At 47.7% G+C, this 19554-nt stretch overlaps 1 protein-coding gene across 4 annotated transcripts in view; it reads left to right on the plus strand.

Moving 5' to 3' along the window:
• Positions 1-19554, plus strand: part of STAT3 (signal transducer and activator of transcription 3) — a 66369-nt gene that overhangs the window by 22981 nt on the left and 23834 nt on the right. For all 4 annotated transcript variants that reach the window (XM_062216019.1, XM_062216021.1, XM_062216020.1 and 1 more), the window contains exons 2-4: positions 13507-13656; positions 14834-14978; positions 15480-15578. In XM_062216019.1, the coding sequence (XP_062072003.1) occupies positions 13529-13656; positions 14834-14978; positions 15480-15578 (372 nt within the window). In that variant the 5' untranslated portion in view covers positions 13507-13528. The remainder of the gene's footprint in view (positions 1-13506; positions 13657-14833; positions 14979-15479; positions 15579-19554) is intronic.

The raw sequence follows: 19554 nt of genomic DNA on the forward strand, positions 1-19554 counted from the left end.
TATGGGTGCAGTGTCCTCATGGGGAGAATCTGGCTCGCTCAGTTTAGCTGTAATTCACTCCTCGGTTCATTCAGTCGGCCGTATTTTTGAGTACCCATTCTTGAGGCAGGCACTGTGCTGCATGCTGCTGGGTGGAGGTGGGACACACTGGTGAGCAGCAGCCAAGGCTCTTCCTACCCAGCATGGTGGTCACGATCATGGTGCTTGTGTTAGAAGGAAGCTGTGTGTGAGGGCCGTGGCACGCAGGAGCAGGGGGAAAAGCAAGCAGAGTGCTGGGAGCTCAAGCAGCCGGCTGGTGGCAGCTGAGCGAGGCCCACTAGTAGTACTGAGAGCCACTTGTGTGCCGTATGCCACCTGTGTCAGTCCGTGCAGAGGCAGAGGCATCGGATCCAGGCAGTGTGGCTCCAGGGTCCTTGCTATTCTGCTGTAACCTTTCGTACTTTGTTTTTCAGCCTAAGAAAAATGCAGTCGTCAGTGAGGTTTTAAGTAAGGGAGTGGCAAGATGGAGTTCATGTTGTTGTTTTTTTTTGACAGGCAGAGTGGACAGAGACAGAAAGGTTTTCCTTTTCCATTGGTTCACCCCTCAATGGCCGCTGTGGCTGGCGCACCATGCTGATCCAAAACCAGGAGCCAGGTGCTTCTCCTGGTCTCCCATGGCGTGCAGGGGCCCAAGGACCTGGGCCATCCTCCACTGCACTCCCGGGCCACAGCAGAGGGCTGGACTGGAAGAGGGGCAACCGGGACAGAATCCAGTGCCCCGACCGGGACTAGAACCCAGTGTGCCGGCAGCGCAGGTGGAGGATTAGCCTATTGATCCACAGCGCCGGCCCATGTATTTTATTTTTTATTTTTTTTGACAGGCAGAGTGGATAGTGAGAGAGAGAAAGAGAGAGAGAGAGAAAGGTCTTCCTTTTTGCCGTTGGTTCACCCTCCAATGGCCGATGCAGCCGGCGCATCTCGCTGATCCAAAGCCAGGAGCCAGGTGCCTCTCCTGGTCTCCCATGCAGGTGCAGGGCCCAAGGACTTGGGCTATCCTCCACTGCCTTCCCGGGCCATAGCAGAGAGCTGGCCTGGAAGAGGGGCAACCGGGACAGAATCTGGTGCCCCAACCGGGACCAGAACCCGGTGTGCCGGCGCCGCAAGGCGGAGGATTAGCCTATTAAGCCACGGCGCCGGCCGGCCCATGTATTTTTTTACTCTCTGCCCACAGTGTGCAAAACGGTCTGGAGGGATGGGAGTGCCGGACGGTTAACAGCGCTTGTCGTGGCCCAGGTGTGTTTTGGCTCTGAGATTTCTGGTTGATTTTCTTTCATCATTGACTCCTTTCCTGGGGTGGGGGGACCCTTTCCAGGGTTTATCTGTCAGTTGTAATACAAACCATGGGCACTTTCTGGCTAAATGTCAACTTACTGTTTTACTGCAGTATTTTTGGTTGCAGCTACCTTAGTGTCCTGAGGGCATTGAGCCTGATCACAATGTGTAGGCCGTTAGGCCAGTTGCTTTCCCAGTGTGAGAATTCTTGCTGTGGTATTTCTCAGGGTGAGCAGCTGGCCTGCCTTTGAACCCCAAATACAACAGGAACCTGGGAGGTTCCCTTCTTCCTGCTGCCTTCCTCTGCGTCACCTTTGCCCTTCAATCCGTCCCCAAGCTCGATCAGAGCTACCTCTTCAATATCTCAAGTTCAGCTGTCCCATCTCTCACCTTGATTACTGCAGCCTAGGAATCTTTCTGAAATGTAAGTCAAACTGTTACTTTTTTGCTTAAAACTTTTCAAAGGCTTCCCACTGTCCTTGGAAGAAAGTTCAGATTTCTTGGTCCGACTTCCAAGCCAGCCCCCTCCAACCTCATCTTGGCTTGGTCTCCTTGCACAGTCTCCATGATGTTCTGCTTCGTTACAACTTCCTGGCCCCCACCTCTGGGGATTGTTAGGCGATCTGGGCAAAGGCCCAGCAGCTGGTTTTTCAGAGCCCCTCAGCTGATTCTGGATACATCCAGATTTGAGCCTTGATCTCAGCTCTGATTACAGGGTATTCATTTGAGCTGCACATTAGCATCCTCTAGATTTTCCTATACTCAGAAATTCAGATTTGGAGCCTGAATTAGTTCCCAGGTGTCTCTGTCTCTCTCTCTCTTTCTCAATATCTGCCCAAGAAAAACACAAGATTTATTAGGGCCAGCCAGGTTAAGCTGCTGAATGCAGTGCTCACATCCGTTATGGGCGCTGGTTGGAGTCCCAGCTGCTCCACTCCAACCCAACACCCTGCTAATGGCCTGGGAAAGCAGTGGAAGATGGCCCAACTCCCTGGGCCCCTTTACCCACACGGGAGACCTGGATAGAGCTCCTGGCTACTGACTTTGGCCTGGCCCAGCCCTGGCCATTGCAGCCATTTGGGGAGTGAACCAGCGGAATGGAAGATTCTCTTTCTCTGTCTCTCTCCTCCCTCCCTCCCTCTCTCTCTGTCACTCTGCCTTTCAATTTTTTTTTTTTAAGATTTATTTTATTTATTTGAAAGGCAGAGTGACAGAGAAAGAGGAGAGTTGGGGAGAGAGCAAGCGAGCTTCCATCTGCTGGTTCACTGCCCAAATAACTGCAATGGCCAGGGCTTGGTCCATGCTGAACCAGAAGCCTGGACTCTGTCTGGGTCTCCACATGAGTGGCCAGGACCCAGTGTTTGGGCCCTTCTCCACTGCTTTCCCAGGTGTATTAGCATGGAGATGGAGTGGAAGCAGAGCATCCCGGCCGTGAACCAGAACTCTGAGAGATGCTGGTGTGTTGCAAACAGTGACTTAGCCTGCTGCACCACACCACCTGCGCAGGTCCTTAAAATTTCCATTGCCTTACCACTGCCACACTGGAGACCAGACTTCTAGCACATAAGCCTTTATGGGGCAAACCATATCCAAATCAGAGAAGTGACTTTGGGTAAACACTTAAAATTCTGGGCTTCAGTTTCTTCCTCTATAAAATGGGGATAAACTGTCTTTTTAATAAATTGTTGCAAAGATTAAATGAGTTAAGTAAATATACACTGGGAGCTTAAAACACTGCTTGAGGGAGGGGTGGATGTTGGACAGTGGGTTAAGGTGTTACTTGGGATGTCTGCATTCCACATCAGAGCATAAGTTCAAGTCTAGCTACTCCACTTCTGATCCAGCTCCCTGTCAATGCACCAGGGAGGCAACAGCTGATGACTCAAGTACTTGAGTCCCTGCCACCTGTGTGAGGGACTAGGATGGAGTTCTTGGTTCTTGGACTTGGCCTGGCCTGGCCCTGGCTGTGTGGCCATTTGGGGAGTGCACCTGCAGATGGAAGATCTCTGTCTCCCCCTCTCTCTCCTCTTTCTGTCACTCTGTGTTGTAAATAAATACTACTTTTTTTTTTTTTAAGATTTATTTATTTGAAAGAGTTACACAGAGAGGAGAGGCAGAGAGAGATATCTTCCATCCGTTGGTTCACTCCCCAATTGGCCACAATGGCCGGAGCTGCGCTGATCCGAAGCCAGGAGCCAGGAGCATTTTCTGGGTCTCCCATGTGGGTGCAGGGGCCCAAGGACTTGGGCCATCTTCCACTGCTTTCCCGGTCCCTAGCAGAGAGCTGGATTGGAAGTGGAGCAGCCGGGTCTCGAACTGGCGCCCATATGGGATGTTGGTGCTTCTAGCCAGGGCGTTAACCCGCTGTGCCAAAGCGCCGGCCGCAAATATATAATTCTTTTTTTTTTTTTTTTTTTGACAGGCAGAGTGGACAGTGAGAGAGAGAGACAGAGAGAAAGGTCTTCCTTTGCCGTTGGTTCACCCTCCAATGGCCGCCGCGGCTGGCGCGCTGCGGCTGGCGCACCGCGCTGTTCCGATGGCAGGAGCCAGGTGCTTTTCCTGGTCTCCCATGGGGTGCAGGGCCCAAATATATAATTCTTTATAGAAAAAAGACTAGGGCTGGCACTGTGGCATAGTGGGAAAGGCCCCCGCATGCAGTGCTGGCATCCCATATGGGCACTGGTTCAAGTTCCAGCTGCTCCACTTCCAATCCAGCTCTCTGCTAGGGCCTGGGAAAACAGTGGAGGATGGCCCAAGTCCTTGGGCCCCTGCACCCATGTGAAAGACCCAGAAGAAGCTCCTGGCTTCGGATCGGCGCAGCTCCAACTGTTGCGGCCAATTGGGGAGTGAACTCTCTCTGCCTCTCCTTCTCTCTCTGGGTAACTCGACTTTCAAATAAATAAATCTTAAAAAGAAAGAAAAAGAAAAAGAAATACACACAAATGGAATTCTGTCTACATGTCAGCTGTAGTTCTGGATAGTGAGATTTGGGTGATTCTCTGCATTTTCCATGATGAGTGTATTAGCTTTTCGTTCCTTAACAAAGGTACCCGAGAGGAGCCTCTTGGAAAGGAGGTTTACTGTGGCTTTCGGATTGGAGGCTCACAGCTGAGGATCAGATGGCCCATTAGTCTGGTAGGGAGTGTGGAGGAGCCATCAGGTGGAGAGCCAGGGAGCAGAGACCAAACAGCTTAACTAACTCAGCCTTCCCAGGAGAGCTGCCTGCTGAGGGCAGTGCCCCAGTCACCTAAAGACCTCTCACTGGCCCCACCTCCCAGCACAGTTAGATTAGGTCTCCACCCTAACCCATCGCCCATTGGTGTTAATCCATTAATGATTGACATAAGACTTTGAGGTTGAAATGTCTGCATGAGTTAGCAGAGCCAAATCCTGGTCGTTATTACTTGCATAGTCTTTTAAACATATCTTCGTTGTTTTTTTTTTTTTTTTTTTGACAGGCAGAGTGGACAGTGAGAGAGAGAGAGACAGAGAGAAAGGTCTTCCTTTGCCGTTGGTTCACCCTCCAATGGCCGCCACGGTTGGCGCGCTGCAGCCGGCGCACCGTGCTGATCTGATGGCAGGAGCCAGGTGCTTCTCCTGGTCTCCCATGGGGTGCAGGGCCCAAGGACTTGGGCCATCCTCCACTGCACTCCCTGGCCACAGCAGAGAGCTGGCCTGGAAGAGGGGCATCCGGGACAGGACCGGTGCCCTGACTGGGACTAGAACCCGGTGTGCCGGCGCCGCAAGGTGGAGGATTAGCCTAGTGAGCCGCGGCGCCGGCTTGATATCTTCGTTTTTTTAAAAAGATTTATTTATTGGCTGGTGCCGCGGCTCTCTAGGCTAATCCTCCGCCTGTGGCGCTGGCACACTGGGTTCTAGTCCCTGTCGGGGCGCTGGATTCTGTTCCGGTTGCCCCTCTTCCAGGCCAGCTCTCTGCTGTGGCCAGGGAGTGCAGTGGAGGATGGCCCAAGTCTTTGGGCCCCTGCACCCGCATGGGAGACCAGGAGAAGCACCTGGCTCCTGGCTTCGGATCAGCGCGATGCGGCGGCCATTGGAGGGTGAACCAATGGAAAAGGAAGACCTTTATCTCTCTCTCTCTCTCTCTCTCACTGTCCACTCTGCCTGTCCAAAAAAAAAAAAAAAGGATTTATTTATTTACTTGAAAGTCAGTTACACAGAGAGAGAAGGAGAGGGAGAGACAGAAAGGTCTTCCACCTGCTAGTTCACTCCCCAGATGGCTTAATGGCTGGAGCTGCGCAGATCCAAAGCCAGGAGCTTTTTCCAGGTCTCCCATACGGGTGCAGGGGCCCAAGGACTTGGGCCATCTTCTACTGCTTTCCCAGGCCATAGCAGAGAGCTGAATCAGAAATGGAGCAGCCAGGACTCGAATTGGTGTCCATATGGGATGTCGGCACTGCAGGCTGTGGCTTTATCTGCTATGCTACAGCGCAGGCCCCTAAACATATCTTAACAGTACTTATTCCTGGTGCCTTAATTACTGGGTCTTTCCTGATGGCCAGGAGTAGCTTCATGTAGGCAACAGACAAAAAGAGTGTATTGTATTTAAGATCTAGGTATTTCTGGTACAAAGTATGGATAACACCCAAAGAAAATGTTGTGACACATTGCAAGATGGAACAGAAATTTTCTTTGGATCACTTTCTGTTGTGCGTTACTGTTTGCAGCTGATTTTTGTCTCTCTTCGCCTTTCCTCTCCCATATCATAAATCTACTGGTGCATGAGTGTGAAGTTCAAGACTTCATTTAAAAAAAAAAGTTTCGTGGGAGCTGGCATTGTTGCATAGCAGGTTAAGCTGACGTCTGCAATGCCAGCATCACATATGAGCACTGGTTTGAGTCCTGGCTGCTCCACTTCTGATCCAGCTCCCTGCTAATGGCCTGGGAAAGCAGTGGAAGATGGCCCAACCTCTGCCACCCATGTGGGAGACCTAGAAGAAGCTCCTGGCTCTTGTCTTTGGCCTGACTCGGCCCTGGCTGTTTCAGTCATTTGGGGAGTGAACCAGCAGATAGAAAGTTCTATCTCTGTAACTCTGTCTTTCAAATAATTGTTAAGTTTAATTATATGATGTGATGAGCCCCTTTTGGAGGTAGTCCTGTGTTTAACATATCACTTGGTTTCTTTACATTGAGATATGTATATGAGAACCGTGATTTTGATCAAACTTTTTTGGTGGTCTTTACAGTAATAAGTTCCCCTTTAGACAATGGTTGTCAGCCTTGTGACTCGTTGGTAGGTTATTCCCAAGGAGCTGAGAAATTCCTGTTTTTAAAAGTCGAGAAAGCCTTTGGTGACTTGCGGTTTCATTTTTGGTTTCCTTTTCTCTTCAGTTCTAGGATCACACTTACCTTTCCCTTTTCTGCTGGTGTGTACTGTCTGCTCACCTAAACATTGGTAGATGCTTTGAGATAATTAAGCTCTGTGTAATGCCCTAAACTAGCCACTGTGCTCTGGGGGGATCTGACATCTCTCCTGTGCACCCTGAATAGTGCTGGCACTCAGATTGTTAGACTGTCACTTTGTATGTTGTAGGGTTCAATGAAGTAGTTATTAAATCATAAGCTTAGAATTATGCCATAGATAAGAAATACTTTAGTTAGTACTTAGTGGAATTCTTCAGATTAACTTGAAATTTGAAAAGCCAGAATTGAGATTATGACATAAAATAAGTTCTTTAAGAATTTTTCCAGTAAAACAATTACAGCAGTGATTTTCCGCAGATAATTTGGCTAGTCATCTCTTAAAGATGTGCTGGTCTCATGAAGAATGTTTGGTCTGATTACCTGTGGCTGTTGTTAAATATGTTTTATAATAAGCAGCCTGTAAGTAGATTGCTGTTTATGAATTTGCCCAGTGCTCTCCTTGAAAGTACTATCTTCTCTTGGGCTTTAAGTTAAATAAGTTAAATTATTTTAAAAATTTATTTATTTATTTGAAAGGCAGAGTTACAGAGAGGCAGAAGCAGAGAGAGAGAGTTTGTTCTTCCATCTGCTTGTTCACTCCCCACATGGCCTCAACATCTGAAACTGGGCTCATCCAACACCAGGAGCCAAGAGCTTCCTCTGGGTCTCTCACAAAGGTCCAGAGGCCCAAGGACTTGGGCCATCTTCTGCTTTCCCAGGCCATAGTAGAAAGCTGGATCAGAAGTAGAGTGGCTGGGACTCAAACCAGAGTCCATATGGGATGCTAGCATTGCAGGCTATGGCTTTATGTGCCACTCTTGGGGTCTGCCCCTAAATAAATAAATCTAAAAAAAAATATTTTACTATTTACTAGCCCTCCTTCGTCCCTAAATAAAGCATCAAACAGCAACAGCAACAACAAAAAAAACCTTTTAGTTATGGAGTCAAAATGAATCAGACAGTTTTCATTCAATGTATTTTATGGTGTGCTAGTTGGGAATTTGGATATTCATGGATGACTCCAGTGTTAACTGCAGTGTTAATTTAATCTGCAGGTGTAGTGGGAAGCAGATTAAATTTTTCTTTCTTTTTTTTTTTTTTTTTTTGACAGGCAGAGTGGACAGTGAGAGAGAGAGAGAGACAGAGAGAAAGGTCTTCCTTTTGCTGTTGGTTCACCCTCCAATGGCCGCCGCGGTAGCGCGCTGCGGCCGGCGCACCGCGCTGTTCCGATGGCAGGAGCCAGGTGCTTATCCTGGTCTCCCATGGGGTGCAGAGCCCAAACACTTGGGCCATCCTCCACTGCACTCCCTGGCCACAGCAGAGAGCTGGCCTGGAAGAGGGGCAACCGGGACAGGATCGGTGCCCCGACCGGGACTAGAACCCGGTGTGCCGGCGCCGCAAGGCGGAGGATTAGCCTGTTGAGCCACGGCGCCGGCCAAGCAGATTAAATTTTAACTTGCAATTTTAGGGAGGAAACTGTGACAACTCCATATATTTATCTAAAACAAGCAATTAAATATATTTTTAATTTATAAAACTAGAATTTATTATGTAAAATAGATGACTAGTTCTTTAAACTTTTAATCAGGAGAAATATAGCCTTTTAATTACATAGTCTAAAGCTGCAGCATCCAATAAAGATAGAATGCAAATCACATGTGATGTTAAAGTTTGTGGTGCCACATTAAGAGGAGTAAAAAAGAAATGGTGAAATGAGTTTTCTAATAAAATTTTTTTCACTTTATTTGAAAAAGAGAGAGACAGAGATAAGAGAACTTCCACCTGCCAGTTCCCAAATACCTGCAATAGCCTGAGCTGGGCCAGGCCAAAGCCAGGAGCCCAGAACTCCATCTGGGTATTCCATGTGAGTGGTTGGGACCCAAGCACTTGAAGCAATCGCCTGCTACCTCCGAGGGTGCACATTAGCAGGAAGTTGGTAGAGCCAGGTATCAAACCCAGGCACCCCAATATGGCATATGGGCTGCTTTAATGCTAGGCCAAATCCCACTGATATATATAAAGTATATTTATATATAAATATATAAAGTATTATATAAGTCTATAATATGTATATATAGATTGATTGATTGATTTGAAAGGTAGAGTTACAGAGAGGCAGAGAGAGGTCTTTTATATACTGGTTCACTTCCCAAATGGCTGCAACCACTGGAGCTGGGCTGATCCAAAGCCAGGAGCCAGGAGCGTCCTCTGGGTCTCCCACGTGGGTGCAGGAGTCCAAGGACTTGGGCCGTCTTCCACTGCCTTCCTAGGCCATAGAAAGCCGGATGGAAGTAGAGCAGCTGGGACTGAAATTGGTGGCCATATGGGATGCCAGCGCTACAGGTGGCGGCTATACCTGCTAAGCCACAGCGCCAGCCTGTCCCCACCACCTTATAGCCTGTCTCAGTTTGAAGCAGCCAGATTTCAAGTGCTCAGTAGTCACATCTGGCTAGTGACTACCATATTGGACTACGCAGGTATAGTTTCAGTGAGTTTACATACAGCAGAACCTACCTCAGTTGGTATCTTGTACAGGTTTCTGTGCAGGTCAAGTCCTGAAGGCAGATAGCTGATGGTGCTATGAGTCTGCGAGGCAGATTGTAACGTGTCCCTAATGTGAATATTGCTAACAGAGGTCTTGTGGCCTCTGATTTCCTACTGAGGGTAATACACACAGACCCTGGTTCCAGTGCTTCAGCACACAGCACTCCAACCACTGCTTTCATTCCGGCTTAGTGTTGGTGTTGCCTGGTCACGTGGCAGCTTAGCCTTGGGCTATGGCCAGTAGTATTGTTAAGTAATAGCTGACAGTGTTTGAGGCATTGTTGAAAACAGCAACACTGGCCTGCGCCCCCCGCAGCTCAATAGGCTAATCTTCCGCCTGCAGCACCAGCTCAGCACGCACACCAGGTTCTAGTCGGGGCACCCGATTCTGTCCCGGTTGTCCCTCTTCCAGGCCAGCTCTCTGCTGTGGCCCAGGAGTGCAGTGGAGGATGGCCCAAGTGCTTGGACCCTGCACCCCATGGGAGACCAGCATAAGCACCTGGCTCCTGCCATCGGATCAGTGCGGTGCGCCGGCTGCGGCGGCCATTGGAGGGTGAACCAACGGTAAAGGAAGACCTTTCTCTCTGTCTCTCTCTCACTGTCCACTCTGCCTGTCAAAAAAAAAAAAAAAAAAAAAAAAAAAACAAAACAAAACACTAAAAAGAACCCCAAATGTCCAGCAAACTTGTTCTTCTTCAACACTGGTGGGAGATGTAGTTAATTTATGGCATGTTGAGTCAATATTTGATCTTAAAAAAGTTTATAGAAAATGCATCTTATAAAATACAATACCTAGGTTTCAAAAAGATTTGCATCACTTGAGATATCTGTATCTCACCTGGGGTACTTGGGTGCACTCCCTGCTGCCAGCTCCTGATTGCAGCTTTTTGCTAATGCAGACCCTGGGAGGCAGCAGTAAGAGCCTATGTGGTTGGGCTCCTGCCACCCACAGGGCAGATCTGGGTTGAGTTCCTGGCTCCCAGGTGTGGCCCAACCTAGCCCTGGCCATTGAGGAATTTGAAGAATGAACTTATATTGCATTTTATTTGAAAGGGACTCCAAAATAGGATGTGGGTATCTGAACCAGAGTCTTAACAACTCTACCAAACAACTACTTCATAATAAACTTATCTTAATTCCATTTTCCATGAACTTTCTCAGATACTCTCTGCCATTCTCATTCTTAGCTTTAGTAAACTTTCACCAGTGGAATTCAAGTCCTTGGTGCTTAAATACTTGCGATATATGCTCTAAGTGTTAAGTACACACTGAATTTTAGAAACTTAGTACACTAAAAGAGTGGAAAGTATCTCAATTTTTCCATGATTATATGTTCAGCTGATAACATTTTGGTTTAAAAATGACTACTAAAAGAATTAAAATGTCTTTTTAAAAATTATTTTATTTGATAGGCATAGTTCAAGAAGAGAGAAAGAGCTCAACCATTTGCTAGGTCACTCCCCAAATGGCAGCAACAGCGGGGGCTGGGCCAGACTGAAGCCAGGAGCCAGGAGCTTCTTCTCATTCTCGCATGTGGGTGTAAGAGCTCAAATACTTGGGGCATCTTCCACTGCTTTCCCAGGCACATCAGCAGAGAGCTGGATTGGAAGTGGGGCATCCAGGACTTGAACTGGTGCCTATATGGGATGCTGGTGCTACAGGCAGTGATTTAACCCACTGTGCCACAATGCCAGCCCCAAGAATTAAAATTTCATCTGTCTTGTATGTTATTTTACTTGTTAATTTTTTTAAAGATTTAAAAAATTTATTTGAAAGGCAAAGTGACAGAGGAAGAGAAGTAGAGTCCGATCTTCCACCTGCTGGTTTACTCCTCAAATGGCTACAATGGCCAGGGCTAGACCTGACCAAAACCCGGAGCCTGGAACTCCATCTGAGTCTCTGCTGCTTTCCCCGGTGCGTTACCAGGGTGATGGAGTGGAAGCAGAACAACCAGGACTCAAACCGGCACTCTGACGTAGGATGCCAGTGTTGTAAGCGTAACCGATTTATTGTGCCATGTCAGCCCTTGTATTTTATATCTGTCAGACACTGCTGCCTTAGACTAGTTGCTCACTGTACAGACTGCCAGGGAGGTGCTCCCTGTGCTTCCCAGAGCATGTACTGGAGCATTCCACCTGTTGATGCTATCTTATCGGCAGCAAGGGCGATGGTCGGTGCCTGACCCTCCCTGAAGGAGGGAGAACTTCACACAGTCCTCAGTTCCGGCTCAGAACGGTTCAGCAGTCAGGTTTCTGCTTTGAGAACATAAGATCTGTTGATTTTTATCACTAGTTTGCTATTTTTTAAAAGATTTATTTATTTATTTGAAAGTCAGAGTTACACAGAGAGAGGAGAGGCAGAAAGAGAGAGAGAGAGAGAGGTCTTCCATCCACTGGTTCACTCCCCAGTTGGCTGCAACAGCTGGAGCTGAGCCGATCCAAAGCCAGGGGCCAGGAGCTTCTTCCCGGTCTCCCACGTGGGTGCAGGGGCCTAAGCACTTGGGCCATCTTGTGCTATCCCAGGCCACAGCAGAGAGCTGGATAGGAAGAGGAGCAGCCGGGACTAGAACTGGCGCCCATGTAGGATGCCGGCACTTCAGGCCAGGGCGTTAACCCGCTGCACCACAGCGCCGGCCCTGCTAATTTTTTTTTTTTTTTAAAGATTTATTTATTTGAAAGGCAGAGTTAGAGAGAGGGAGAGACAGAGATCTAACATCTGCTGGTCCACTCCCCAAATGGCTGCAATAGCCTGGGGCTAGGCCAGGGCAAAACCAGGAGCCAGGAGCTTCTTCCAGGTCTCCCACATGGGTGCAGGGCCCCAAGAACTTGGGCCATCTTCTACTGCTTTCCCAGGTATATGAGCCAAGAGCTGGATCAAAAGTGAAGCAGCCAGAACTTGAACCAGCGCCCATATGGGATGCCAGCATCACTGGTGGAGGCTTAACCTGCTGTGCTACAATGCTGGCCCTGCAGATTGTTTTTATGAAAAGGCCAGTCTGTAATTAGGTGCTTCTTCATGTCTTCCCTGATAAACAAATGAAGAACTCTAGTTAAATAGTTCTAGGTATTTGCTCTTTCCTTAAGTGTTCTCAGCATCCCAGAGAACCAGCTCAGTATACCTTGATCTGTATAGACCTTTGTCTTACAGTGGTTTTTAGAACTTCATAAGAGTACCTGGTGGGTATTGATGTTTCCATTATCCAAACTGTTCAGAAAGAGGACTAGAGTTGATTAGCTGGGCATTTCACTTGGATAGTCATGAACCTGGGGACAATTTGTATGTCTGATATTTAGCTTCCTTTCTTTCTCATCAAAAAATAAAATTATTCTTCTTTAAATGGGGGAATCCAAAACACATCCTCACCCTTGTAAACCTGTAGTCTTGGAGTTAGCTCTCTGTCCTCTACATTCCTCATTTTGCTCTCAGTACAAGTTTAATGTGTATAGCTCGGCCGGCACCGCGGCTCACTAGGCTAATCCTCCACCTTGCAGCGCCGGCACACCGGGTTCTAGTCCCATTCGGGGCGCCGGATTCTATCCCGGTTGCCCCTCTTCCAGGCCAGCTCTCTGCTGTGGCCCGGGAAGGCAGTGGAGGGTGGCTCAAGTGCTTGGGCCCTGCACCCGCATGGGAGACCAGGAGAAACTCCTGGCTCCTGGCTTCGGATCAGCAAGATGCGCCGGCTGCAGCGGCCATTGGAGGGTGAACCAGCGGCAAAAAGGAAAACCTTTCTCTCTGTCTCTCTCTCTCACTATCCACTCTGTCAAAAAAAAAAAAAAAAAAAAATGTGTATAGCTCCCCAATCGCCTAAAAGGGCTATGGGGTGGAGAGTAAAGAAGTGACATTAAGCATCTGTTGTGTGCCATGCATTTAGCTGGGTGCTTTAGAAATGTTTTCTCAGTAACCCCGAGAAGTAGGCATTATTATCTCTATTTTATAGATGAGGAAGTAGAAACCTGGAACTTAAGTAACTTTTCACCTTCACAGGCCTCTGATGTGAAGTGGAGTCTGGAACTTGGCATCAGGCCAGGGTAAAAGAAGCAGTATTAATACCTCTGGTATTCCAGAGGTAGAGACTGTGAATGTGTCTGTTGTTCTGAACCTGGAGAAATGTGCAGGATCCCTCCCGAAGTGTCTTTATCCGTTATCACAGCCCTGACGCCTGTGCTGATGGGTTACTTCTAGATTGTCCTTCCTGTTGGGCACGTGGTAACCATGCACATTGTGTTCCAGGTGGCATCCCTGACTCCGCAGGATGGCCCAATGGAATCAGCTCCAGCAGCTCGACACGCGGTACCTGGAGCAGCTCCACCAGCTGTACAGCGACAGCTTCCCCATGGAGCTCCGGCAGTTCCTGGCCCCGTGGATTGAAAGTCAAGACTGGTAAGTCCTCCTTGAGAAGCTTCTGACTGTTAGGTTTGGGTTTGAGTCCAGGCACCTGATCTGTTTTGGCTTCATGCTGTGCTAACTATTTTGTTGTAAAACTTTGGAGGACAGGTAATGCGGGATACAGATCAGGAGGTAAGAGGTACCTTTAGTCTTTTAAAGCATTTCTGTGTTAGAAGGGCCTAGGGGCAAGAGTCTTTGGGATTGAAACAGCCTGCTTGGAGGTAGACGTCTTGAAGCTTGATTGGATTTCATTTACGGGGCGGGGGGGGGGGGGTCCTTTGTGTCTTCTGATTCTCTCTGGAGAAGGGGTAGAGAATTTTAAAACCATTTTTCACTGTATTTGAAAAAGCGTGGGTATGTGTGGGTGTGTGTGTAAGGGAGAGAAACAGAGTGAGAGAGAGGAGATAGATCTTCCATTTGCTAATTCACTCTCCAAATGCCTGTAACAGCCTGGGCTAGGCCAGGCCAAAGCCAAGAACCCAGACCTCCGTCTGGGTCTCCCATGTGGTGGCAGGGACCCACGTACGAGCCATCTGCTGCCTTCCAGGGTGTGGGTTATCAGAAAGCTAAGTTGGAAGCAGAGTAGCTGGCGCTCCCATGTGGGATGCAGATGTCCTTAGTGGTGTCTTGATTGTCATGCTTACCTTGGTAGAAGCAGATTTTCAGGGCCAACACTGGCATAGCAGATAAGGCCACTGCCTGCAGGGCTGGCATCCCGTACTGGTGCCCATTTGAGACCCAGCTGCTCCACTTCCAATCCAGCTCTCTGCTATGGCCTGGGAAAGCAGTGGAAGATGGCCGAAGTCCTTGGGCCCCTGCACCCATGTGGGAGACCTGGAAGAACTCCTGACTCCTGGCTTTGGTCTAGCCCAGCCTTGGCTGTTTTTGGCCACGTGGGGAGTGAACCAGCAGATGGAAGACTCTCCCTCTCTCTCTGCCTCTCCTTCTCTGCAACTTTGACTTTCAAATAAATAAATCTTTAAAAAGTTAGGAGCCAGAGCCAGGAATTGAACCCAGACACTGTATTGAGGGGTGTAGGTGTCTTAACTGCTGGACCAAACACTGGCTCCTTTTCCTCCTTGATGCTGATTTCCGTTTGTGTGCATGTGTGTGTGTGTGTGCGCGCGTATGTATGATACATTCAGAGTCGTTCTTCATTGTTCTCTCCTAGGGCATACGCGGCCAGCAAAGAATCGCATGCTACGTTGGTGTTCCATAACCTCCTGGGTGAGATTGACCAGCAGTATAGCCGCTTCCTGCAAGAGTCCAATGTTCTCTATCAGCACAATCTGCGAAGAATCAAGCAGTTCCTTCAGGTACGGTGAGAAACGGGAGGAGGAGACACCGGGCCTGCGGAGGATAGAATTAGCTCTCTTTCCTGGCAGTGCTTCTTTTTCTCATTTGGCTAAGTGATGAGACCCTGTCCCCAGATACCCCTGCCTCGAGTCACTTCTGTCCTAGCAGTTGCAGTCGTGCGGCGGTGGTTGTGACGTGAATCCTGTCGTGCCAGCAGGGTAGTAGCCCCAGGGCCTCGGCTCGGACAGCTGACTCTTGCTTTAAATGTTGAGTTTGCCCAGGATTGGATTCCTTGACAAAATCCTCTGTGCCAGGACTCAGACCAGCGTGCCTTCTCTCGCAGACACACACAGTTCATCCTGCCTGCCTGCCTGTTTCTTTCCTTCCTTTCCTCCCCCACTGATTTCAGCCAGGCTCTCGGGCCTTGTAGTAAATGGCACGCAGTCCTCAGTTGACGAGGAGGTTCCGCCCAGCTCCCTGGTCTGCTGCTGCTCTTCATGTTCTTCCTGTCCTCCTTACAGAGCAGGTATCTTGAGAAGCCAATGGAGATTGCCCGAATCGTGGCACGGTGCCTGTGGGAAGAGTCCCGGCTCCTCCAGACAGCAGCCACTGCAGCCCAGGTAAGACGGAGAAGACAAAGCACTGGTCTGAGAGAAGTGGAAGCTCAAACAGCTGTGTAATGTGACAAAGCGTAAGGTATTAAATCTGTCAGAAAATAAGGGGGGAAAAACAGATCACTAACCATACAAATACATGGGAAGATTTGCGTGTGTGCACACACACACATACCACCCCCATCCTCCCGAAAGAGCCAGTCAGCTCACAGGTTTAAAGCTTCTGTTCTGGAAGACATTCATGATATGTATTTGTCCAGTGTCATTCAGATTCTTTCAAAGTATAGAAAAACAAGAGATGGTTCCAGCTTTTTTTATGGGGCTAGAACAATCATCTTGTCAAAGCCTAAAAACCACAATATAAATAAAGGAAATGGTTAGTATTTTTACATCCTGCATATTCTACAAAGCATGATTTATATTCTAGGAATGCAAGGATGGTTCAACATTATAAATTCTATTAATATAATAAATTAGTAAGCTAAGAAAAACAGTAATATTTTTGTTGGATTACAAAATCCAGTATCAATTCCAGATTTTAAAAAATAAGGAACTTTAAAAGATTTATTTATGTAAAAGGCATAGCTTTAGAGAAACAGAGGGAGAGACAGATTTTTTTTTTTTTTTGACAGGCAGAGTGGACAGTGAGAGACAGAGAGACAAAGAGAAAGGTCTTCCTTTGCCGTTGGTTCACCCTCCAATGGCCACCGCTGCTGGAGTGCTGCGGCCGGCGCACGGCGCTGATCTGATGGCAGGAGCCAGGTGCTTATCCTGCTCTCCCATGGGGTGCAGGGCCCAAGCACTTGGGCCATCCTCCACTGCACTCCCTGGCCACAGCAGAGAGCTGGCCTGGAAGAGGAGCAACTGGGACAGAATCCGGTGCCCCAACCGGGACTAGAACCTGGTGTGCCGGCACTGCAAGGCGGAGGATTAGCCTGTTGAGCCGCGGTGCCGGCGAGAGACAGATCTTACATCCACTGGTTTACTCTTCAACAGCCAGGTCTGGTCCAGAGCAAAGGCGGGAGCCAGGAACTCCGTGCTGGTCTCCCACAGGGGTGGCAGGGCCCAACCACTTGGGTCAACATCCATTGCCTTCCCAGACATGTTAGCAGGAACCTCGATTGGAAGCAGAGTAGCAGGGACTCCAACAGTGTTGTAAGTGCCCACGTAACCCACTGTACCACAACATGGGCCTTGATACAACTTTCTTAACACAATAAAGAATATTCATCAGAAACCAAACAGAGCGTAAGGCAAAATGGTGAAAGGCTGAATGAAGTTTTCTCCTTAAGAAGTAAAAAAAATAAGGATGCCTGCCACCACTGCTATTTCTCTGAAGGATTAAGCCAACGCTAAGAGACTGAAAGAGAGATGGGGGTACCACTGTGGGAAAGCAGGAGACAAAATTACCGTTGTTTACCAAAGCCAGGTCTTCCTAGAAGACCCAAGAGAACAAAACCATTGGCACTACAGTAGCAAGAATCCAGAAAGGCCCCTTATTTTATGAATCAGTAGTTGTGTACAGCAGTAGCAGTAACAGTTAGAAGATGTAATGGAAGAGATGATTGGATACATAAATGCAAAACTGATAATGTATAATATGCATACGTTATTGGTATATATGAGAAAAAATTTAGAAGAATATGTATCAAATCATTAATTGGTTATAGGAGATTTTTAAAATTTTATCTGAGGGGTTTTCTTTAATGTCTTATAATTAGAGACTCCCCCCCCCCCCCCTTTTAAGATTATGGTATAAAACACACATAACAGAATTTATCATCTCTTAATTTAACCATTCAAAGTATACAAATCAATGGTATTAAGTGCATTTACATTGTTGTACAACTCTTCATCTTGCAAAATTTTACTCTCTGCCCTTTGAACAGCAGCTCCCCATTTCCCCTCCCTTCCCCGCCTCTGGCAACCACTGCTCTACTTCCAACCTATGAAAATTTGGCTACTGTGGGTACTTTACAAAAGTGGAATCGTGTGTGGGGTTCATGGAAAATGTGTATTATGAAAAAACTATGCACAATTTCAAAATTTATTTTAATCCTATTTATTCCTTGAACTTTTTAAAGATTTATTTTATTTATTTGAAGAGTTACAGAGAGACATAAAAACAAGGAGGTCTTCCATCTGCTGGTTCACACCCCAAATGGCTGCAACGACCTGAACTGAGCCAATCCAAAGCCAGGAGCCAGGAGCTTTTCCTAGGTCTCCCATGCGGGTGCAGGGGCCCAAGCACTTGGGCCATCTTCGACTGCTTTCCTAGGCACATTAGCAGGGAGCTGGATTGGAAGTGGAGCAGCCCAGACTGGGATGCTGGTGCTGCAGGATGGGGCTTTAACCCGCTGCACCACACGCCAGTTCCTTTCTTTTCTTTTTCTTTTTAAATTTATTTTATTTACTTGAAAGAGTTACAAAGAGAGATAGAGGTCCTTGAACTCTCTGAAGTACTCTCATGCATTAGTTATCGTTTTGTTACTGGCTTATTTCACTTAATGTAATATTTTCAATCTTTGTTCATGTTTTAACATGTGTCAAATTTTCTTTCCTTTATTATTATTACTTAAATTTTTATTTGAGACGTAGAGCTCCTGTCTCTGGTTCACTTCCCATATGTCCATGATAGCTGGACCAAGGCCAAAGCTGGGAGCTGAGAACGCATTTCAGGTCTCCCACATGGGTGGCAGGCACACAACTACTTGAACCATCACTACTGCCTCCCAGGGTCTGCATTGGTAGGAAGCTGGAGTTGGAAGTCAGAGCAGGGAAACTTACCCAGGCATGCAACTAGGGAACATGGGTGACTGAACCACCAAGCTAAATACCCACTCCAGGTTTTCCTTCTTTGTACAGGCTGAATAATATTCTGTGATTTGTGTATATTGCAGCTTATTTATCCATTCACCTATTGATAGATACTTGGGTTGCTTCTACCTTGTGAATAATGTGAGCAATATTTTTATTTTTTAAAGGTGTATTTATTTATTTATTTGAAAAGCTGAATGGCAGAGAGAGAGGGGAAGAGAATCTTCCATCTGCTGGTGGGTTTACCCCCTAAATAGCCACACAGCCAGGGCTGGGCTGGGCTGAAACCAAGAGCCAGGAAACCAGCTGGATTTCCCATGTGGGTGGCATAGGCCCAAGTACTTGAGCCACCATCTTCTGCTTTCCTAAGCACATTAGTAGGGAGCTGGATCAGAAGTGGAGTAGCTGGGGCTTGAACCTGATTTGGGAAGCTGATGTTTGAAGCAACAGTTTAACATGTTGTACCACAGTGACAGACCTGAACAATCTTTTTAAGGATGATAACATAGCAGGAACACAGAAGGAAGAAATCAGAGTCTAACCTAAACAGCCAAGGAAGGCATCGCAGAGAAAGGAGCTTGTGTTTGAGCTGATGCAAAGGCTCATTACAGGTGCATCAGGGAGAAAGAAGGTTGTAGAAGTGTGGAGAGTGCAGCATCAGGCCTGGGGGTGAAGAGAAGCTGGTGAAGGGGGATGCTTGTGATCCCTCATGCATGGCAGCTGGGCCTGGAAGAACAGTTTCCCACAAGGGTCCAATGGTGGGGTTTGAACTCACCGCTCTGCCACTTGCTGTGTAACCATAGCAGCCTCTTCCCTCTCTCTCCCTGTTCCTCCAGTGGGAATGATTATAGTACCAATCTCATTTCACACATGCAAATTCATGATATGCTTAGGCTAGAATCTGACACATGCTTTGCAGTCACTACTCATTGTCCTCCACAACTCCTCAACATCAGCTCCCTCACCACTGCTGTGAGAAGTGGGGTGAGGGATTTTAAAAACTGCCATGTAGATGTGGGTGAGGGCATAGATAACACTGGTAACCCTTACTATTCCGTGCTCGGGAGACCAGGAGATTGGCTAAGATGCCCTTGCCTGTGCAAGGCCTATTAGGGTGTTCTGTTTTGTTTTTTTGTTTTTTGTTTTTTTTTTTAGCATAATACTT

This window comes from Lepus europaeus, chromosome 18 (genome assembly GCF_033115175.1).
Source record: "Lepus europaeus isolate LE1 chromosome 18, mLepTim1.pri, whole genome shotgun sequence".
NCBI classification, from domain to species: Eukaryota; Metazoa; Chordata; class Mammalia; order Lagomorpha; family Leporidae; genus Lepus; species Lepus europaeus.